The sequence below is a fragment of the Elgaria multicarinata genome, chromosome 18, assembly GCF_023053635.1.
Source record: "Elgaria multicarinata webbii isolate HBS135686 ecotype San Diego chromosome 18, rElgMul1.1.pri, whole genome shotgun sequence".
In the NCBI taxonomy this organism is placed as follows: Eukaryota; Metazoa; Chordata; class Lepidosauria; order Squamata; family Anguidae; genus Elgaria; species Elgaria multicarinata.
In genome coordinates, this window is record NC_086188.1 from 21,367,795 (window position 1) to 21,391,608 (window position 23,814).

Here is a 23,814-nt window from a genome sequence, read left to right on the forward strand (position 1 = left end):
TCTTGGCGAGGTTTTTTCTTCTGTTTCCCGTTGTCCGCCTTATGATCCCTTGCCCTTTTGGAGAGCTTTTTTGCTACTACAAGGGTGTGGGATTTATTGCCCAAAGGTGCCCGTTGCTCCATGATAAGAGATTGAGGGTGGGCAGTCGATGTCGAGGCCTGCGGAATAGGTAGCAGCGCGGTCGAAAGAGAACTGAGGAACATGGCGGGACCCCCTGGACATGCGCAGTAGGATGGTGGGCGGGGATCCCGCCAAAAATTCTACTCAGCTATTGAAGTTCCCGACACTAGTCCTGCGCAGGCGCAGAAGCCCATAGTGTGTGATGCACAGAGACCACGAAGAAGAACTAGCCAGAAGCTTCCCTCACAATGCTACCACAATGGTGGTCGAAGAGAGACTGAGGCGAAGGTGGGGACCATTGGAACAGGTACACGTGATGGTGGGGGAGGGGTTCCCAACTTCAAATGCCTCTAGCTATGGAAGTTTCCCGAGTCTGAGCTCCGTGCAGGCACAAAGCCCATGTGTGTGAATGCACAGTTCATCACAAAGAAGAAGTTGCCAGTTTCTGGTTCAACAGTCTAAGCTAGCAAAGCAACATTCCCTAAGATGGTGCCCTCCAGATCTTTTGGAATTCAACTGGCTAGCACTGACGAGAGTTGAAGTGCGGAAGGAAAAAGCTTGGGAAGGCTATAGTAGAGGATCTGGCTGCATTTATTCAATGGACAGGGAACGCTTATCAAATTTGCAGATGGCACAAAACTGGGTGGGATAGCTAACGCCCTGGAAGACAGAAACAAACTTCAAAGTGATCTTGATAGGCTGGAGCGCTGGGCTGAAAACAACAGAATTGAATTTAATAGGGATAAATGCCAAGTTCTACACCTAGGAAATAGAACCCAAATGCACAGTTACAAGATGGGGGATACTTGGCTCAGCAATACTAAAAACGAGAAAGATCTTGGAATTGTTGTAGATCGCAAGCTGAATATGAGCCAACAGTGTGATATGGCTGCAAAAAAGGCAAATGCTATTTTGGGCTGCATTAACAGAAGTATAGCTTCCAAATCGCGTGAGGTACTGGTTCCTCTCTATTCGGCCCTAGTTAGGCCTCATCTAGAGTATTGCGTCCAGTTCTGGGCTCCACAATTTAAGAAGGATGCAGATAAGCTGGAGCGTGTTCAGAGGAGGGCAACCAGGATGATCACGGGTCTGGAAACAAAGCCCTATGAAGAGAGACGGAAAGAACTGGGTATATTTAGCCTGGAGAAGAGAAGATTGAGGAGGTGACATGATAGCAGGACACGGAATAATGGTCTCAAGTTACAGGAAGCCAGATTCCAGCTGGACATCAGAAAAAACGTCCTGACTGTTAGAACAGTACGACAATGGAACCAGTTACCTAGGGAGATTGTGGGCTCTCCCACACTAGAGGCATTCAAGAGGTAGCTGGACAACCCTCTGTCAGGGATGCTTTAAGGTGGATTCCTGCATAGAGTGTGGGGTTGGACTCAATGGCCTCATAGGCCCCTTCCAACTCTGCTATTCTATGATTCTAAGTATTCATCATAAAAACAAACCTGCAGCAGGAGAAGCTGAGCAGGCCTCTCTGGTATGGAGATGACGAACTCCAGGTGTTTGGTCCGGCCATATCCATTGAAGCACAGCGTTGGGTGAAGCAGGCGGACCACGGCCTTGTAATCTCCAGCTTCGTGTAAGCGCTGGATCTCCTCCAAAGACTGGCATCTCTCCAGAGATTTGAGGTTCTTGTCAATCTGCAAGAGTTACACATAGCACATGGCAACCTACAATTCCCTTTGGTATTTCTCACAGGCAACAAAACTATCTGCAAAGACCACGTGATGAAAAGGGGACAAATCACTAAGGCAGGAGCCCAACTTAAGACCATCCGCTTCATTTTCTTTTTCAAACCAATGACATAGTCTCTTAAAACCAGAACTACACTATTTTAATAAAATATCTCTTCAGAAAGCTTCCGCATATCATCATCCCTAGAGGCCAACATGGATTTGTCAAGAACAAGTCCTGTCAGACAAATTTGATCTCATTTTTTGATCGGGTAACCTCCCTTGTGGACTGTGGGAATGCTGTGGACGTCATATATCTTGACTTCAGCAAAGCTTTTGACAAAGTGCTACATGATATTCTGATTAACAAACTAGCTCAAAATGGGCTAGATGGAACAACTATTAGGTGGATTCACAGTTGGCTACAGAATCGGACTCAAAGAGTACTTATCAATGGAACCTTCTCAAACTGGGGAGAGGCAACGAGTGGGGTGCCGCAGGGCTCAGTCCTGGGCCCAGTACTCTTCAACATTTTTATTAATGATTTGGACGAGGAGGTGCAGGGAACGCTGATCAAATTTGCAGATGACACCAAATTGGGTGGGATAGCTAACACCCTGGAAGACAGAAACAAACTTCAAAGTGATCTTGATAGGCTGGAGTGCTGGGCTGAAAACAACAGGATTAAATTTAATAGGGATAAATGCCAAGTTCTACATTTAGGGAATAGAAACCAAATGCACAGTTACAAGATGGGGGATACTTGGCTCAGCAATACTACAAACGAGAAGGATCTTGGAATTGTTGTAGATCACAAGCTGAATATGAGCCAACAGTGCGATATGGCTGCAAGAAAGGCCAATGCTATTTTGGGCTGCATTAATAGAAGTATAGCTTCCAAATCACGTGAGGTACTGGTTCCTCTCTATTCGGCCCTGGTTAGGCCTCATCTAGAGTATTGTGTCCAGTTCTGGGCTCCACAATTCAAGAAGGACGCAGACAAGCTGGAGCATGTTCAGAGGAGGGCAACCAGGATGATCAGGGGTCTGGAAACAAAGGCCTATGAAGAGAGACTGAAAGAACGGGGCATGTTTAGCCTGGAGAAGAGAAGATTGAGGGGAGACATGATAGCACTCTTCAAATACTTAAAAGGTTGCCACACAGAGGAGGGCCAGGATCTCTTCTCGATCCTCCCAGAGTGCAGGACACGGAATAATGGACTCAAGTTAAATTCCAGCTGGACATCAGGAAAAACGTCCTGACTGTTAGAGCAGTGCGACAATGGAATCAGTTACCTAGGGAGGTTGTGGGCTCTCCCACACTAGAGGCCTTCAAGAGGCAGCTGTCGGGGATGCTTTAGGGTGGATTCCTGCATTGAGCAGGGGGTTGGACTCGATGGCCTTGTAGGCCCCTTCCAACTCTGCTATTCTATGATTCTATGATCCCCATGACCCATCTAGGGTAGTGCTGCCTCCCCCACACCCTCCGGCAGCTTGCCAGGATCTCAGGTAGAGCCATTTCCCAACAGCTGGGGGTTTGAATCCAGGGCCTCAAACAAGCAAAGCACATGCCCTATCTGACCCTCAAGTTGTAGCCTGCTGCCTCCAAAGAACTAAGAAGAACTGAGGCAAGTTCCCCCTCACGAATGAGGCATGTGCAGTGAAGCTCTTACAGCGACCAAGAAGCTGTTACCTCTTCCACAGAAACCACAGAATCAACATGTAGATTAGGCAATCTTATCACGACATTCTCTTTGCTGCCAATTTTGGCTTGCACTGCAGCAGAGCTCTGGAGCATTTCTGTGCAGACATCGTAGTTCTCCAAGGCTTGCTCCATATCGCCCTGGGGAAGCAACCACAGAGTCTCAAGCACTGCCGGCCACTACTGCAAGTGTCTTCTTTAACCAGCCCCTCCTATAATCATCACAGCTTAAATTGCGTTTTGTTCAAGGGTAATTTCCTCACTCCATCTTCCTGAACAGACTTCCAATGTACTTGCAGAAGAGCTGAGTGCCTAATTTTATTTATATGTTTATTTATTACATTTTAATACCGCCCAATAGCCAAAGCTCCCTGGGCGGTTCACAAAAATTAAAACCACAAAGAGCATAAAAACAACCAACAATTTAAAAACACAAATACGAAATACAATATAAAAAGCACAACCAAGAAAAAACCACACAGAAAAAATTTATATAGGTTAAATATGAAATTAAAACAGCAAAGTTTAAATTTAAGTTAAATTGGGTTTTAAAATACTGAGAAAATAAAAAGGTCCCAGCCACAGCTACGTATATACTAACAGCAAGGTTTCAGTATAAAAGCAAGAACTCAGCTACAAATGCCCTGGATTATTAAAAAAAAAAAAGTAACTAAAGTTGTAAAAAACAGGAATTCCCCTGTCCCAGCCACCATCTTGCAAGGAATTACAAATTAATTAAAGAAGTCTATTTGCTGAACACCCACCTGTAGCGCCAGAAATCGAGCTTTCAGCCAGTACACTCGAACCACAAACTCCAGCCAACCCTCCTCAAATAGGTCCCGCTGGGAAGATGCAAAGGAAAGCTGCAGCAGATCCCCCAAGAAATGGGTGCCTGGGAAATCGGGGCCAAACTTGCCATTCACAGAGCTGGCAGCAGGGCCATTGCGGGGAGATACTGAAATATTTATTTTACATTTTAGCGCAAAGTTTCACAAATTTTACCAGAGAACACAAATTCATCATGGATGCAAATTTAAAATATGAGCATCAGGCACAGTAAACCTCAAGGTGTACACCTGAAAGTCAAACAGGTGCTCGTTCAAAAAGCGTAGGAAAGAAATTCAGTTCTCATCTACAAGCAGAGCACTTGGACACAAGTAAGCAAATAAACATACATCAACATATGAAGCTGCCATATACTGGTTTAGGGCCATCTACTCAGACTAGCTGCATCTCTCCAGCATCTCAGGGGCAAGATCTCTCCCAACCTGACTCTGAGATGCCAGAAACTGAACCTGGAAACTTCTGTACGCACAACTTCTGATCTTCTGCCAAGACATGGCTCCTCCCTAACATCCATTCAGATACATACTACCTGTGGAGAATCAGATCTTGCTACAGGGAACTTGCAAGGCATTTCCTGCAAGCATAGATATTACATGGTGCAGCTCTTTGGAACGTTTGCCACATTTCAGCCATTACTCACCCATTGAGCTCTTCCCTTTGGTCAGCAACCACTGATCGAGTTGTAGTTCCATGCAGGACAGACTCATAAGCATCATATCCTATGGCAAAGACAAAAAAATAGCAGAGAGAGGAGTGTTAGAAAGCCTGAGGAGAGAGGCTGAGGAAAGAGGGGAAGATGATGAAGTAGCGCTTTTGCTAAGCCTTTCTGTGATTTGTACTGCCAGTTGAAAAATCCTCCTAACGAGAGGGAACTGCACTCTCTACAATGCACATTAAGGATCAGAAATGACAAGTTGCTTACCTGTAACTGTGGTTCTTCGAATGGTCATCTGTGCATTCACACTTAATGGGACTCTGCGCATGCAGAAGGACTTCCAATAGCTGAGAACTCTTCCCCCACTGCCGTGTTCCCGCCAAATCCCTCAGTTCCTTGAGACCGCTGTTTTGATCTCGAACTTAAGGATTTAGCCAAATTGTCAGTACCAACATAATATTGACACCGAAGCGGGGACAATGGGGGGGGGGGGTAGTGTGAATGCACAGATGACCACTCGAAGAACCACAGTTACAGGTAAGCAACCTGTCATTCTTCTTCGTGGTCTCTGTGCATCACATTTAATGGGGCGATTAGCGAGCTGACTTACCGGAGGTGGGTAAGGTGTCCCTTAGTGGAGAACTGAAGAGAGCACGGCTCTTCCGAATCGTAAGCTGGATCTGGCTTGTACGTCCAGCTTATAGTGTCAGATGAATGTTGACTGTGAAGCCCAGGTAGCTGCTTTGGTATCTGTCAAAGATTTTTTTGTTGTTTATTCGTTCAGTCGTTTCCGACTCTTCGTGACTTCATGGACCAGCCCACGCCAGAGCTTTCTGTCGGCTGTCGCCACCCCCAGCTCCCCCAAGGTCAAGTCTGTCACCTCCAGAATATCGTCCATCCATCTTGCCCTTGGTCGGCCCCTCTTCCTTTTGCCTTCCACTTTCCCTAGCATCAGCCTCTTCTCCAGGGTATCCTGTCTTCTCATTATGTGGCCAAAGTACTTCAGTTTTGCCTTTAATACCATTCCCTCGAGTGAGCAGTCTGGCTTTATTTCCTGGAGTATGGATTGGTTTGATCTTCTTGCAGTCCAAGGCACTCTCAGAATTTTCCTCCAACACCACAGTTCAAAAGCATCTATCTTCCTTCGCTCAGCTTTCCTTATGGTCCAGCTCTCGCAGCCATAGGTTACTATGGGGAATACCATTGCTTTAACTATGCGGACCTTTGTTGTCAGTATGGTGTCTCTGCTCTTAACTATTTTATCAAGATTTGTCATTGCTCTCCTCCCAGGAAGTAAACGTCTTCTGATTTCCTGGCTGCAGTCAGCATCTGCAGTAATCTTTGCACCCAGAAATACAAAGTCTGTCACTGCCTCCACGTTTTCTCCATCTATTTGCCAGTTATCAATCAAGCTGGTTGCCATAATCTTGGTTTTTTTGAGGTTTAACTGCAACCCAGTTTTTGCACTTTCTTCTTTCACCTTTGTCATAAGGCTCCTCAGCTCCTCCTCGCTTTCAGCCATCAAAGTGGTGTCATCTGCATATCTGAGATTGTTAATGTTTCTTCCTGCGATTTTAACTCCAGCCTTGGATTCGTCAAGCCCAGCACGTCGCATGATGTGTTCTGCATACAAGTTGAATAGGTAAGGTGAGAGTATACAACCCTGCTGTACTCCTTTCCCAATCTTAAACCAGTCTGTTATTCCGTGGTCTGTTCTTACCGTTGCTACTTGTTCGTTATACAGATTCCTCAGGAGGCAGACAAGATGACTTGATATCCCCATACCACCAAGAACTTGCCACAGTTTGTTATGATCCACACAGTCAAAGGCTTTAGAATAGTCAATAAAACAGAAATAGATGTTTTTCTGGAACTCCCTGGCTTTCTCCATTATCCAGCGGATATTGGCAATTTGGTCTCTAGTTCCTCTGCCTTTTCTAAAACCAGCTTGTACATCTGGCAATTCTCGCTCCATGAATTGCTGGAGTCTACCTTGCAGGATCTTGAGCATTACCTTGCTGGCATGTGAAATAAGTGCCACTGTCCGATAGTTGGAACATTCTTTAGTGTTTCCCTTTTTAGGTATGGGGATATAAGTTGATTTTTTCCAGTCTGATGGCCATTCTTGTGTTTTCCAAATTTGCTGGCATATGGCATGCATCACCTTGACAGCATCATCTTGCAAGATTTTGAACAGTTCAGCTGGGATACCGTCGTCTCCTGCTGCCTTGTTATTAGCAATGTTTCTTAAGGCCCATTCAACCTCTTCAGGATGTCTGGCTCTAACTCACTGACCACACCGTCTGAGCTATCCCCGATATTATTATCCTTCCTATACAGATCTTCCGTATTTTCTTGCCACCTTTTCTTGATCTCTTCTGTTTCTGTTAGGTCCTTGCCATCTTTGTTTTTGATCATACCCATTTTTGCCTGGAATTTACCTCTGATGTTTCTAATTTTCTGGAAGAGGTCTCTTGTCCTTCCTATTCTATTGTCTTTGTCCACTTCCACACATTGCTTGTTTAAAAATAATTCCTTATCTCTTCTGGCTAACCTCTGGAATTTTGCATTTAATTGGGCATATCTCCCCCTATCACTGTTGCCTTTTGCTTTCCTTCTTTCTTGGGCTACTTCCAGTGTCTCAGCAGACAGCCATCTTGCCTTCTTGGTTTTCTTTTTCTTTGGGACGTTTTTTGTTGCCACCTCTTGGACAATGTTGTAAACTTCTGTCCATAGTTCTTCCGGGACCCTATCTACTAAATCTAGTCCCTTAAATCTATTCTTCACTTCCACTGCATATTCATTAGGAATATTAGTGAGCTCATATTTAACTGATCTGTGGGTCTTCCCTATTCTCTTTAGTTTGATTCTAAATTGTGCAATTAGAAGTTCGTGATCTGAACTACAGTCAGCTCCAGGTCTTGTTTTTACCGTCTGTATAGATGTCCGCCACCTTTGGCTGCAAAGGATGTAGTCAATCTGATTTCGGTGTCGGCCATCTGGTGAAGTCCATGTATAAAGCCATCTTTTCGGTTGTTGGAAGAGAGTGTTTGTTATGCACAGTGAGTTGTCCTGGCAGAATTCTATCAGCCTATGTCCCGCTTCATTTTGTTCTCCTAGACCATGCTTACCTGTAATTCCAGATGTCATTTGACTGCCCACCTTAGTGTTCCAGTCTCCTGTAACGAAAATAACATCTCTTTTTGGTGTATTATCCAGTAGGTGCTGCAGATCCTCATAGAACTGATCTACTTCTGCTTCTTCAGCATCTCTGGTTGGGGCATATATTTAGATCACTGTGATGTTAAATGGCTTACCCTGAATTCTAATTGAGATCATTCTATCATTTTTTGGATTGTATCCAAGCACTGCTTTAGCCACTTTATTATTAATTATGAAGGCTACTCCATTTCTTCTGTGATCCTCTTGTCCACAGTAGTAGATCTGATGGTGATCTGATGTGAAGTGGCCCATTCCAGTCCATTTCAGTTCACTGACACCCAATATATCTATATTTAATCTTGACATCTCACCAATAACCACATCCAATTTGCCCTGGCTCATAGATCTTACATTCCAGGTTCCTATGGTGTGTTGATCTTTAGAACATCGGATTCGTCGTTCACCACCAGCACCGTCGGCCGCTAGCCATCCTTTCGGCTTTGAGCTAGCTGCGTCATCACATCTGGGGCTAGTTGAACTTATCCTCTGTTCCTCCCCAGTAGCATTTGACCATCTTCCGACCTGGGGGTCCCATCTTCCGATGGTATACTGACATATCTCTGGTTGTACTGATCCATTTAGTTTTCATGGCAAGAGTACTGGGGTGGGTTGCCATTACCTTCCCCAGGGATCATATTTAGTCTGACCTCTCTACCATGACCTTCCCGTCTTGGGTGTCCCTTCATGGTTTAGCTCATGGCATCCTTGAGGTGCTCAAGCTCCAGCACCACGACAAGGTAATCTCCTTTGCTGGAGCTGTCAAAGATACTCCCCCGGCAAAGACTATTGATGCTGCCATTGCCCGTGTGAAGTGAGCTCATATATGTGACGGGTGCTTCTTTTTGGAGAACCGTTTGCCAAAATGATGGTCTGTCTGATCCAAGCTGATATACATTGAGATGAAGCTGGTGAGCCCTTTTTAGGTTTGCCATAGCATACAAACAGCTTGTTCATGGATCTGAATGTCTCAGTGCGAGATTTATAAAAGGCAAGTGCACTCCTGATGTCTAGTGCGTGGAGATGCCTTTATATATCAGATTTTGGGTTGGAAAAGAAGATGGATAGCAATATGGTTTCGTTGATATGGAAATCAGATGCTACTTTGGGTAAGAACGCGACGTCAGGGCGTAGGGATGCTGATTCCCTGTGAAAAATCAGGTATGGCGGATCGACCCTGAGTGCTGAGAGTTCACTAGCTCATCTGGCAGAGGTGCTGGTGACTAGGAATGCAACCTTCCAAGATAGGAATTGCAGGCTGCAGGTAGCCATAGGCTCGGATGGCTTAGTTGTTAGTGCTTTTAGCACTAGTGGCAGTTCTCACAGTGGTGCTTGAGGTTCGATAGGTGGAGCAAGGTTGTTCAGGCCTCTGATGAAGGATCGGGCCAGTGGGTGTGAGAAGAGTGTGAAGCCATCAACTGGTGGGTGTTTGCTGGAGACGGCTGCGAGGTAGACTGCCCCTCTTGACATCCTGTCTTGGGATTGGCCCGCCATCATGATCCCTAGTGGGAGTGGAATCATGGACTCTGCCCTCCAATGTAGAGACTGTCTGGTTAGCGGTGGGACTGGTGACTCGCCCGCCCTTGGTACCGAAGGTTCAGTATGGACCTGATTCAGTGAGTTCAGAAGCGGTGGCAGTGAGGCCTTTCCCTATCGAAGAATTGCCCTTGTCAGAGTCCTTCTACCTTTTTTTCTTTTCATGTGGGTCACCCTGATTAAAGTTTCTGGCCCTTTTTAGATCTTTATTAGCAGCTGTTAGAGACAAGGAACAGCCAGGGGTCGGTGGCTCACTATGACCCATGGTTAGAGTCGTCACTGATTGAGACGGGGCATCTCAGACTGCCTCCTGCATATCTCCCCTTTCTTCCATAGTTTGAGAGTTTGTTGCATTGACAGCTTTTAATGCTCTTTCCTGCAAAACTGCTTTCAAATGGTCTGCACGATGTTTCTTCATCTGTTTTGTAAAAGACATGCAATGATGGCAGGACTCAACAATGTGCCCCTCACCTGGGCAAACAACGCAAAGCGAGTGTGGGACGGAGCTTCCCCCCACACAATTGGAAGGGGGCCTTAATGGCCATATGCCCCTGGTGTGAGGTGACCAACAGATCGCTGTACAAAATCTAGCTAATAATTTTTTTGTTTTGATAAATGAAGAATTTGTAAAAAACAAACAAACAGAAAAGGGAGTGAAGAAGAGGTAATAAAACGTTAAGTTTGCTTAGCAACGTCGTAGAAATGCACTGAAGTCTCTAAACGAGTCCAGCCACAATGGCGGTCGAGAAGAAACTGAGGAAAGGGCGGGAGCCCAGCGGAGCATGCGCAGTGGGACGGTGGCGGAGGGTTCCAGCCCCAAAATATGCTTAGCTTCGGAAGTTCATGATTCAAGCTCTGTGCAGGCGCAGAGCCCATATGTGTAATGCACAGAGACCACGAAGAATCTGTTTTGTTGCATAGAGCCAAGCCTCCATCCAATCAGATATAACTTCAAGGGAAACTCAAGCACTGTGTAACTTTGCAGCTAGGAACTCTCACACATTTCAGATATGGTGAGTGAGGGCAAAGGAATGAGGTCATAACCTAAAGCATTTCCTTACTCTGATATGCTGGTTGTGACAGTCCCTTAATAGTGGGTTGGGTAGGCTACTGCTGTGCTTTCTCCAGTTGTTGTAGATATTCAAGACAACCTCAGACAAGCCCAGTGGCCATTTCACTAGGAACTTCTCGCTGATCACTTTCAGATACCTCATCATCAACTCAAGGATGCCTCCGTTGTTCAAATTAGCCAAGAGGAACTTATGAACATCCTGCTTCTCTGGAAGAAAAAATCAGCACAACGTCCATTGAAGTAGTCATTGCATTGTATGACATCACAACAGCTCACTTAATCACTGTCAGAGGATTCACGTTACAGCATGGATATTTTCTGCATCTAATACAGAAGGTGAGCTAATCAAGCTAATATTTAGCAAATGCTACTAAAATTCTTGTATGGATTCACTCCACTCAGAAGCCAGCAAAAATTCCTACCAGACTCCATGCCTGTAGTCAAGTCAAATGACATTCTATGCAAGCCAATATGCTGGAAATTCTCTTCCTTGACTTCAGACTGGACTTCATAGCTGCTGAAAGGACCATCATCTTCTTCTGGATCAAGTTTCCTCAGGCTTAAAGAAGAACCAAAAAAGTAAAGCATTTTATTTATTTATTTATTTAAAATATTTCTATACTGCTCCAAGTCTAGACAGATTCTTTGACCCTTGCCAAACCCTCATAATATAGACATCCATGGTGGTCGGTCTATGGCCAATTTGCAAGCAACCTGTAATTTTCAGAAGCTAGATTTGCTTTAACCCCACTCAAATCGAAGCGGAATGAAATACAAATATCTTGTAATTGCCTGCAAAATTGCCAATTTGTGTTACTGGGATGACAACTCACCCACACTCCCAAACATAAAATAGAGGCCAGGCAATTTGATCCACAATTATACAGGGTTGTCACAGGCACTCACATGGAGCTCTCTCTCACACAGGGAACCCTTGCTCAGAGCAGTACTTGCATCAAAACTGCCTTGGTGTACCCTAGCAGCTTTTGAACATCAATGTTAATTTTCCAGAACCATCACAAGCAATCATTATTCAGCAAAAGGCTGCCATACCGTAACGGAAGGAACTTCACCAGCAGCTCCTGGAAATCAACTTTCTCTTCCTTTTTGCATTTGGTATTCCTCACTCGAGCTGATCGCCTCTTTGCTGTCTCACCACTGTCTTCAGCAATTCTCTTCCGCTTCACTGCTTTCTTTGATTTGTCACCCATAGAGGCATCACCTAAGAAGAGGCAAAGAATTTCCAGTCAAACTGTCTGTCTAACAAGGACACCTTGTAGGTTCCTTGTGTGACCTGCTGCAGGTGCCCATGCTGCTGCCATTGTCCCCAAATTTTGCCGCTGGTGTCCTTGTGCTAAACAGGTTGATTCTCTTTGTGCACCATCTTCTCCAGCACAATCAGTCTCCTGAAAGCCTGCCATAAAATATTTTGGCAGGCTGTCAAGAGTGTGATTTGAACGAGAACTTGGCACCCAGGAAGTATCATCCCTGCACACCTCCTTCTTGATTTCCTCGCCATCCCTATGTGATGGGGTGGGTGGGAGTGCACATATATGCATGGATGTGATTAAGAGAACTGGGGGAGGGCTGTGCATGGGTATGTGGCTGGCCAGTGTATGTGTTGATGCACAGGTGCATCACATGACCCATTGCCACATGCAGCCTTCAGGACAAAGAAGACTGCCCAACCCTGCAATATCAGATTATTCCCCCAGCATTCTTGCTTAGAAAAGGTATGTGAACTATTGAAGGGTACAGTGTGGCCAGAAGCTTTTTGCTGCAGGATGCCACCTGTAGGAAAGCTGCAGTGGCAACATCTTGCTCACAAGGGAATCTCCCCATCCTGGATGTGTTTCATCCAAAAGCCCCAGGAAGAGCAGTCTGCATCACTTAGCTCTCATCTTGTTCAAGCACACATCAGTCTGGAAGCTGGGCTTTGGCTGTCACCTTGGATTGCAGAAGCCATCCTGTTCAGAGTTTTCTGATGCACTCTTCAGTGTTTAGGGCAGCAGACCAGACTAGATGGCCAATGCTACTCTTTGATGAGCCATTCAGTGAAGAACACATGATTCAGAATACTTCTCACTGGGGGGGGGGATCCCAGGGAATATATTAATGTGATGCTGGGATTCCCAACACAGTGCCTGTGGGCCAGTGGTGCTGACGAAGGCTTCCATGAGCACTCACAAAAGCCTCTGCATTCCCCTCCCCCACTCACTGCCTTCTCTCTTTCAGAAATGGAGAGGAGGTAACCTCAGACTTGGAAAGTTCATAGAGCCAAGAGAGAGGGCTTTTCTTCTCTTCCTATCTGTCTGGGTCTAGTGTTTCTTTTTCTCTGTCTCTCACCCCCGCCTCTCTCTGTGCTGGGAGAGAGTTCAGGGTGCTGAGCCGGCTGTCAGAAGAAAGAACATACAAGCACCATGACACTTGTTTTTGTGAGTGTGACCACAACATTGCCTCAAAATTCCAAATGCACCCACGGGCCCAAAATGTTTGGGGCCCTCTAATGTGGTGCCTTTGGCAAATATCATCCTCACCTGCAGGATTTACTGATTCAAGCACATTTGGACTGGGAAAAGTAGGCGTCACTGGTGAATATGTTAGTAGTGGCTCGGTCACAGACACCGGTGGGTTAGTGTTGACAGGGTTGGGCTGGATAACGCTGACAGAAGTGGAGGTTGCAAGGATATCCAAGTCCTGGTCCAGATCCCGGTACTCTAAAAGGTCAATTCTCTTGCCCAGGCTGGGCCGAGGCAGCTCACAAGTGATTAGATGTTGATACATGGCCATCAAGCTCTCCCCAAGACACTTCCACCTGCATGAGAGTACATGACAACCAACACAAGCTCAGCAACTACCCAAGTACCAGTGCACACTATACTTGTCTCCTAATCATTAAATAATTCCCCTGCTACATAAATCCTTCTTCGGCTTTCTGGGCAGTTCACACAAGATTAAAACACTTAAAAACAATATACAAAAATTAAAAACCACAAAAACATACAATATACACATACGTTTAAAACCACTATAACAACTTTAAAAAACTATGAGCCTAAAAAACAGACCCAGGCTCATTACATATTGCTAATGAAAAAAGTCTTGACCTGGCGCTGAAAAGATAACAATGTCAGCACCAGGTGGGCCTCGTCAGGGAGATTGTTCTACAGCTGGGGGGCCTCCACAGAGAAGGCCCTCTCTCTTGATGCCATCCTCTGAGCTTCCCTCGGAGTAGTCACCCGGAAGAGGACCGTAGATGTTGAACGTAGCGTTTGGGTAGGTTCATGTCAGGTATTGTGGTGCCAAGCCATGTAAGGCTCTATAGGTGAAAACCAGCACCTTGAATCGGGCTTGGAAACATACAGGCAATTGCCCAACTGGTGATGGGGTGGAAATAGGCCATAAGCATAGCCCCTACCAAAGGAAGTGAGGCAGGTGGCTACCAGGAGGAGGGCCTTTTCTGCTGTGGCACCCTGGCTGTGGAATGAGCTCCCTAAGGAGGTTCGCTTGGCACCTACATTATATTCTTTTAGATGCCAGGTGAAGACCTTTTTATTCTCCCAGTATTTTAAGAGTCTATAAATTAATTTGAACTTGCTGTTTTTAATTTGTATTTTAAATTTGTATTTTTGCATTGCTGCTGTTTTTATCTTGGTTGTGCTTTTATATTGTATTTTATATTATGGTTTTATACTGTTGTTTTATACTTGAATTGTCTTAATTTTGTAAATCGCCCAGAGAGCTTTGGCTATTGGGCGGTATAGAAATGCAATAAATAAATAAATATGGTAGCTAGTCAAAAAGGCCTAAAGACCATAGGAGAAGATGCACACACTGGATACATCTGGGAAAAGGTGCTTCTATGCTAATGCTAGAAGTTTCTGAGCCAAGATGGGAGAGTTGGAGTACTTCGTTTTCTATGTAGTGGGCAAAAAAGAAACCTGATGGAACAGAGAAAATCAGTGGGATATGGTCATCTAGAGTCCAGAAGAAGGACAGGGAGAGGCATACTAGAGGTGGTGTTGCTCTATACATCAAAGAGGTTATAATATCAAGGAAACCAGAAACTTCCAAAAGCTCTGTGGGTGATAATATAGGCTGCAAAAATAATTTACTGCTGGGGACATGCCATTGGCCCCTGACCAAAATGATCAGGGTGATCTTGAGATGAAAAATGAAGTCAGGAACACATTCAACTGAGGAAGTACTGCAATAAGTGGTAGCAATTACCCTTACATTACCTGGATAAGTCCTTTTATGGCTGAATCAGACTCAGCGTTAGAGCAAATTATGGGGCAATCCAAAAGGCATGGCAACAAAACAAGCAAATGGTCAAACACAAAGGTCTCATGAACCCTTCCTCAACTAACTAGCTGCTGATTTTATTTAGTCCTTTGTTGTAAATTGAACAATTTGCTTTTGCTTTTTAAATCTTCTTTTTACAGTTTTTACTTTTTACCGCTCCGGAATCTATTTTAGATAGGGAGTGGTATATAAATATTGTAAATAAATAAATCAGGCTAAGGCAGGAGAGGTCAAGATACAAGCAAAGATCAGAGCACAGTTAGATAGTCAGATACAATACACAGTCCAGAAACAGAGTTAAGGGGAAGTCCAAGGTTCAGTAGCATGGAGGGTCAATCACAAAACAAGGTCTGGAAAGAACAATGTTGTTCCAGCACTGGCCTACTAGAACCGAAGGTTTATATAGCCAGAGCTTCCTGAGCCCCACCCAAACCTCAGCAGCAGTGTGTTACAGGCCCTTTCTTCCTGAGAAGTCCTCCTTTGTAATCTAGCACTTCTCAAAGGAGACCTATTTGCCTTCTTCTTGAGGTGATGACACTTTCGGGGATCAGGTGGTCTCCCAGCTTCTGCCTCATAGACAGAACTCCCCTCCTTCTACAGACTAGTGGTGATTTCTTCTGAGGGCCCAGGCTACCCCAGATCTTCTAACATGGGTAGACCCTTGGCAACTTCTATTTTATTTCTTCTTCAGAGAGGATTCTTCCAGTGAGGTCATGACAAAGTGGTAAAATTCCTCAATGCCCTAAATAACTGTCCTAGAACAGTTATTTATCATTCCAAGCAGAAGAGAGGCAACCTGGTCTTAATCATAAGTGATGCCACGCAGGACAAGTGTGAGCCACTATGCAAGCAGATTGCTAGACTGGATAGGTCTTTGGCCTGATCCTTCTTTTGCTTAAAGCAAATCACTCAACAGGCTGCTGTTTCAGAAAGAATATCTCAATACTTCTGACATCCATTTGCTTAGTCCAATCAAGAGATAAATTTTCCCTGTTATTTACATACCATTTTATGTAAATATGTCTTTTTGCCCTGTAATCAGTGGCTTAAAAGAAAATAATTAAGAGTGCTAGAGATATACCAGCTGAGGAACTATAGCAGGAGTAAATAACCTGGCACCTTCCAGATGTTTTGGACTACAAGTCTCATCAGCCCCACTTAGCATGGCTTGTGCAAGTCAAAGACCAAAACATCTGGAAGACATTTGGCGGTTCCCTACACATGGGCCATAGCATTGTCAAAGTGCTGGTTATCACCTATAAAGCCCTTTACGGCTCTGGTCCAGGTTATCTGAAAGAGATCTTTTTCTTTTTCTTCTTCTGCAAGTCAATGGTCTTAGGCGTCCTGACTTTTTTCACTATTTTGTTAGCCATGACAACCATAAGAGAGCGACCTGGTAGCACAGGCTTTTCCTGGCCACTAGCAGCCATGGCTGTACATGACCTCACAGGAGATGCTCCGACCTCAACCTCCTGAATAATCAGAGGGGCAGTCTGATTTGCCCCTTTGCCGCAGACAAAGTAGCCATCTTCTCTGATTGAAAATTGTCATGCTTACGTGTAGTATCGGTGGCCTTTAGCGCCTTTTGCCACAATACAAGTCGGAGCCTATCTGCTCTGTGTTTATGGGTCTGTTTGGTGAAGGACATACAATGGTGGCACGATTCAACAATATGTCCTTCTCCCAGGCACAATACACACAGTGAGTGGCCATCTGTGGGGAGAAGCTTGCTTCCTCACCTCACACACTTTCTAAAAGGCCCGTAGGCGAGGGCAACCAGCGATCACAACAGGATTAATCCAAAACCTGGGTGAAATTAAACAGAAAATAAATAGAAAAGAAAAAATGAAAAGACAGAAAGAAAGAATAAAGGAATCCCTCAGAAACATGAGTCTATTTGGAAGCTCCTTCGAAAGAGTGTTCTCAGCTATTGGACGTGTCTGAAATGAGTTTCTGTGCAGGCGCAGAGCCCATATGTGTGATGCATAGAAAACACAATGAAGAATTATTGTAAAACTGACTCCCAGTCCCATTTCAGACAGACAGACAGGAAGAATACTATGGTCAATGGTATTGAAAGCTGCCAAGCGGTGAAGCAGAACCAACAGGGGCACATTCTCCCCATCCAGTTCCAACATAGATCAGCCACTAAGGTGAACAAACCAGTTTCTGTCCCATTACCAGGTCTGAAGCCACACTGAAATGGATCTAGATTATCCATCTCATCCAGAACACACACACACCCCCAAGCTGAGAAGCCACCACAATGCTGCTGCACCTTGCTAAAGAATACTGGAGACTGGCCCAAGGAGGACTTTGGTTTGTGTGTTTGTTTGTTTACCACTGTCTCTTTTAGGCAAGACAGAACCACAACTTGCCATAAAGAGGCATTCACCCAGCCACTTTAATAAGCTAGAAAGGGCAGGGGATCAGCACATACATGGTAGGTTTCATTTCTCCAAGGGTCTTATCCACATCCTCCAGCTGTACAAATTGAAAAGTATGAAAACTGGACAAGCAGGAGCCAAAAGATTAGGCCCGCCAGCCGGAGGTCACACATTAAGGCACCCATCTTTAACCACAGCCATAAAAATGATACAACTATTGCACAACTTTAGACCAACCTTCCTCAACTGGGTGCCCTACAGGTGCATGCTGGGACCTCAACTCCTATGATTCTCAGCCACACTGGAATTATGGCGATTGTAGTTCAACACATCTGGAGGGCACTCAGTTGAGGAAGGCTGATTTAGACACAACTAAAACCTAACAGAATCAATAGTTTAAACAGAGGCTTGTTGACACAATAATATTTTTACTGTTGCAGCTGTTTTATCCAGATGGCTGTTAACTATCTACTACTGGAATCCAAATAAAGGAGACAGAAACTGGGACCAAGTTACAGTTCTTATCGCAGCCTTTCACTTCAAAACTAGGCCACACAATAAAATTGAGCTCTAAAGATCTCCAAACAAATGAACTGAAACTATTTACAGCTTGGTTTGTCAGGCAGGTATGAGAAAGCATCCACACAGAATAGGAAAAGCACAAGAGCTGACCCATAAAATATTAGGATAGCAAGAATTCAGGTACTACCCAAATTCATTCAGAAACCTCTGGTGGGGGGTGGAATATAAAGAGACAGTAGTAAATCCTGATCAGTTAACAAACATAAGTATAATTATAGCTCATGCATAGTTGAGGCATACGTGAAAAGAGGAATTGGTTGGACAAGCTTCAGATCTGGCTCGCTCTGCCGAGCCATTAAAGCTTGTCTTTTTCTACGCAGTTCCAGCGCTTCTTCAAGGATTGTCCTTGCTTCAGATGCACTCACACGGACATCGTGGATTGACATATCACTGAAAAAAATGAAGGGAAACAGGCTATTTCAAAGTCACATTGCAGAAAGTAAAATAGCTTAACTGGGCTGATATCAAAACTTCAGCAATTCTGAAAGCTGCACACTAACATGGCTTGACCTACAAAACTGTGATTAGTTCCGGTATTAGCATTTCACGTAACAAATACCATACAGAAGAAATATTTGTGGATTAGCAGTGAGCAACAATCAGCAAATTTTGTCTTGTTTACTAGCCAAAAACAAGACTTGTGTCATTGCCTGCCTTTGTATTTGACTTCTGCTGAAGTCGCAAACGGCTCCATGCTGCTGCTACATCCAGCAGAAGCCTGCTGGGATGTGGAACAAAAGTTACACCAGTCCCTTCCTCTACATACAGTGAGCATGTGGAGGAAGGGGGGGTTCTCTTCCGCATGTTGGGCTTTTGCAGAAAACAACAGCAGTTCATCACTGTTGCCTCTGCAAAAGCCCAATGGAAGGAAAAGAAATAACACCCTCATTAACAAATGTCCTCCCCAAACAGATACACATATCTAAGTGACCTTTTAAAGTAGAGTCATAGCATGTCTTTGTAGATATGTCCCAATGAGGTGTGTGCGTGCACACACTTGCACACTTTTCTTCCAAATATGAAGGCATCAGAAATACATAAAATGATTACTTTGGGAATTTGCAGATTGGTAAGAGGCACTGTCAGTATGAATTCCAGAATGAAACGAATCAAGAATATAAGGTACTTTGTCCTAACTAAGAATACAAGGCAGAAAACAAAATGACTTTCACAAACAAGGTTTGAAAGAACTCAAAGGCCCACTGTGTTTAAACCAAGGGCTACAGTGCATGGAAGCCCAGGCTCCGGACCCAAACGTCCTGGACTATGATTCTGGGGGCTTGGCAGATTGGCTCTAAGGCGTATGGGTGAGAGGGAAGGAAAGAGTCATGGGAGAGGAGGGTGGCAAGACTGCGGAGAGGAAAGGGGCTTATGGCAGTTTGTCTCTAGACCTGGGCGAGGCACAGCAGCTAGTCCTTGTACAAAGTCACTGTGCCAAATAAGCATCCAGATACATATCAATTTGCAGGTGGCTTTTAAAATGCAAAGCATTCAAATGTTGAAAGCAATGCAAGGTCTTCAATCTATTGCATGAAAGGAGATGAGCGTTTATCCTTCAGTGCTTTTACCTGTCAGAAAGGTGCTGAGACTCCATTTGTGCTTAACCATGCATGAACTTCCAGGAAGCTGGAAGATAATTTAAAAGATCATGTATGTCGGTAAATACTGAGGAGTCTTCCAAAACAAAACCTACCCATATAATGACCTCCTCCCCAAAAGGAGCGACTACTGGGGATTGCACAAACATATGCTTAAAAGAAGAATTGGCTGTGTTACGCCTTCAGCTATTAGCCAACTTAGACAAACTCTTATTAAAAAGATGTTGTGGTATCCAACAGACATGAAATAAACACATCTTCTTGTCTTCCCTTTAGGAAACAGATGCGGACCCACAGATACAACAGTTCCTGACTACTTGGATATCAATTGCCAGAAAAGCCCAGGGCAAAGGGGCAGTAAAAAGAATGTTCAATGCAATAAAAGAATTCCGACATGTTTCGGACCCTCAGGCCTTTTTTTCAGGGTAATCTAAAAAAGACAATATATGAAGTTTATGCACTCACATGTCCACCATTGTATAGCACATAAATCATATAGATACGCACCATCGTATAAAATTAAACATTTATAAAAGGGTAACTCAAAGAATAAGAGGCTTGAAGTATACAAGCTTGTATGCTTTGAGACACTCAATCTGTTACCCTTTCTGTGCTTTCTCCGCTGTGGCACCCCAGCTGTGGAATGAGCTTCCCAGAGAGGTCCACCTCGCGCCTACACTGTACTCTTTTCATCGCCAGCTGAAGACCTTTTTATTCTCTTAGTATTTTAATACTTAATTTTAACAAATTTAAATTTTACTATTCTAACTCTGTATTTTAATCTTATATCAATTTTGCTGCATGGTTTTATCCTGGTTGTGCTTTTTATACTGTATTTTGTATTTGTGTTTTTAACCTGTTGGTTGTTTTATTATGGTTTTAATTTTTGTGAACCGCCCAGAGAGCTTCGGCTATTGGGCGGTATAAAAATGTAACAAATAAATAAAATAAAATATAAATAAAATTTAATAAATTTATAACTTTATTATGTTACATTCTAACATTCCATTCCAGATATGTGAATCCTTGTACATAGTTTGTATGCTTTTGAGCATCTTATCCATGTGTTAAACTTTTTAAAAATTACAATTTTATATGATGATGCACACTTATGTTTTATGTGATATACAGTGGTGGACATGTCTTTTTAGATTACCATGAAGAAGGACCTGACGGTCCAAAACGCATCAGAGTTATTTTATTGAATTAAACATTCTTTTTTCTGCCTTTTGGATTTTCTGGCAATTCTTGTGGAGTTTTCACTTTTTGTTGGCACTTGGACATCAACCAATTTTTCTGGAAGACCAGGCCACAACAGTCCCAGGGGAAGAGAAGACAAGGACCATTGACTAGCAATACAAGGTTACACTAAAGTGGCCAGGGTTCTGCCCAAAAGCTGTCTGAAAGACTAAAAATAAATTTCTACACACACTTACAACCAGCACATGCCATAGAAAGCAAGTACAAGGAAGGAGGGGCAGTGCCTCCAGAAGACAGGAAAGAACTGAAAGAGCTTGCATTTAGATGCAAAAAATCAAAGACACAAGTACAGGATGGGGGAGACCTGGCTTGGCAGCAGTACATGTGAAAAGGACCAAGGTGTCTTAGTGGATCACAAGCTGAATATGAGCCAGCATTGCAATGAAGCAGCTAAGAAAGCTAATGCAATCTTGGGATGCATTAACAGAAGCATGTTGTCCAGGAAGTAGTAGGTCTGCTCTATTCTGCATTAGTCAGGCCACATTTGAAGTACTGCGTCCATTTACTGGCACCCCATTTTAAGGAGGACACATCCAGAGACGAGTAACCAGGATAATGAGGAGTCTTGAAACCAAGTGTTATCAGGAACTGTTGAAAAAGCTGGGTATGCTTAGATTGGAGAAAACAAAGTTAAGAAAGGCTGTCATGCAGATGATGGAGTGGAATTGTGCTCTGTTGCTCCTGAGGGCAGAACTAAAACCAATGGGTAGAAATGGCAGGAAAGCAGATTTGGGCTAAACAATAAGAGGAAGTTCAACAGTGAGGGCTGTTTGGCTAACATATTGCCTTGGGAGATGGTGGGTTCTCCTTCGCTGGAGATATTTAAGCAGAGGTTAGATATCCCTCTATCAGGAATACTGTAGCTGCACCCTGCATTGCAGTGCCTAGAAGATCTCTGAGGTCCCTTCCAATTCTACGATCCTATGAACTGCTTCCATGGTATTAGATGACAAGGAGAAATATTGAGTATCATCAGCATCATTTCAAAGCTCACGATGACCTCTCCCAGCAGCTTCATGAAGTTATTAAGTAATAAATGGGACAAAAGAACATTAACATGTGACATTGAGCAAAGATTGAATTTGTCTATAAAGCAAAATATGCAAGACAAGAAAAAGGTTCTTGAAAGCAGATATAAATACAGACCCACAAAGGCCTTCTTCAACCTCCCCTATGCAGCAAATCCAATGTGTAATTCTAGAACATGGGTGTCTGTTGCAGACTAGATCCAGCAGAACAGCTTCCTTAAAAATGGAAGTCTGGAGACTCTCTCTTTTTCTCTTATTTTATATCAAACTTAAGCCACATAAACAAAGCATAAATTTTTGCTGATGCAACTGATAAAAGAGAAGGCCAAACTAACAACTATGAAAAGATATCACATTATTTTGTTTCACATGCCTTAAGAAAACATTAACCCTTTAGAGTTCTAACAGTCCCCAACATGGTGCTCACAGGGCCTTACAATGATGCACATGAAGTTCTCCACTACCTGCTGCCATCGAAAATGTATTTCCACTAAAAACCTTGAAAATGAAAGGGCGCCAGGATCTCCTTCATGTTCCTGAACTTGCTGCTCATCTGCTGTTCAGCGAGCAGGAAGAAAAGGGAAGAGATGCTTCTTGGCCCACCCAATCTTCTTCCACACACGCAGACCACTGCTCTTTGCACTCTCGCTCCCCACTCCCAGCCTCTAGCCTCGCCTATTCCTCTTCAACCAGCCCCTCTCCTTGCCAGATCTCTCCCTTCCCAGTCCAGAGCAGCTTTCTTCCTCTCCCGTCCTAACCCTTAGCCCTTGCTCCCACTCACCGTTGCTTCTTTCCACTCTCAGCCTTGCTGTTCCTTCTCCCCACACCTTTTATCTCCGTTTCTCCCCCTCCTAGCCTCTAGCCTCACTCTTCCTCTTGCTACTCCCCTCCCTTCCAGTCCTTAGCCTTGCTCTCTTCCTCTCATCCCTCTCCCACTATTTCTTCCTCCTCAAAGCCTTGCTATTTCCCTTCCCAGCTCCTTCTCTTATTCTTCACACACACAGCACTTTCCCGGGCAGCAGCTCTGATGGCAGAGGAGACAGGAGTGCCGGTTGCTTGAGCCTGGGGCGGTGAGGTCAGAAAAACTTTTTCTTTCCATTTGGAGCTGGGGACATTTTGCTTTTGGGTTGAGGAAAGAGGTGTGCATGTGAGTAGATCGGATGAGCAGAGGGTCCTATGTAGGCTTACTCTGAAGTAATCCCTATTGAGTTCCATACAAACATGCTTTGGATTGCAACCTTAAATTGCTATTTTGTTGTGCTGCTGTGGGGTCAAATATGTACATTGGCTTTGGAGTTCAGACCCCTTCTCTGCTTGAACTCAAGTTCTTGATTGAACTTATCTTTTGACTAGCTAAGCACCCATGGAAACCATCATGTGACTACCCACATTCCTCCATAGCAGCCATTTTATGGTGGAGTGTGCAGCAGTTTCTTAAATTCCCAAATATGCCCATGGGTCCAAAAATGTTGAGGGCCCTGATCTAGAGCAACTTTCAGCAGCCTGGTGCTCTTCAGCAATGTTGTCCTGCAGTTCCATCATTCCCAGCCAAGGAGGCCATGGGAATTACAGTCCAACACATCTGGAAGTAGGGGATAGAGAACTCACGGGGCTATTATCAGGGCCAGGGGAATTGCACACTTTTCAGAGGCCCCAGAAAGCACACTTTGCCTCTGCCCCATGGCCTTAAAGGCCCTCTTAAAACCTTGGATTGGCGCATGAGGGAAGGAGGCAAAGCGTGCTTTCTGAGGCCTCCAGAAAGTGTGCAATTCCCCTGCTCTGACCTGCACCCTTTGCCATTTCTCCGGCAGCCACCATTA

The 23,814-nt window shown here is 44.3% G+C and overlaps 1 protein-coding gene across 3 annotated transcripts in view; it reads right to left on the minus strand.

Moving 5' to 3' along the window:
• CABIN1 (calcineurin binding protein 1) overlaps positions 1–23,814 on the minus strand; it is a 190,071-nt gene that overhangs the window by 114,057 nt on the left and 52,200 nt on the right. For all 3 annotated transcript variants that reach the window (XM_063143985.1, XM_063143984.1, XM_063143986.1), the window contains 9 exons: positions 18,349–18,498; positions 13,372–13,649; positions 11,888–12,056; positions 11,257–11,393; positions 10,824–11,041; positions 4,993–5,071; positions 4,271–4,461; positions 3,498–3,647; positions 1,578–1,772 (listed from right to left, as the gene is read on the minus strand). In XM_063143985.1, the coding sequence (XP_063000055.1) occupies positions 1,578–1,772; positions 3,498–3,647; positions 4,271–4,461; positions 4,993–5,071; positions 10,824–11,041; positions 11,257–11,393; positions 11,888–12,056; positions 13,372–13,649; positions 18,349–18,498 (1,567 nt within the window). The remainder of the gene's footprint in view (positions 1–1,577; positions 1,773–3,497; positions 3,648–4,270; positions 4,462–4,992; positions 5,072–10,823; positions 11,042–11,256; positions 11,394–11,887; positions 12,057–13,371; positions 13,650–18,348; positions 18,499–23,814) is intronic.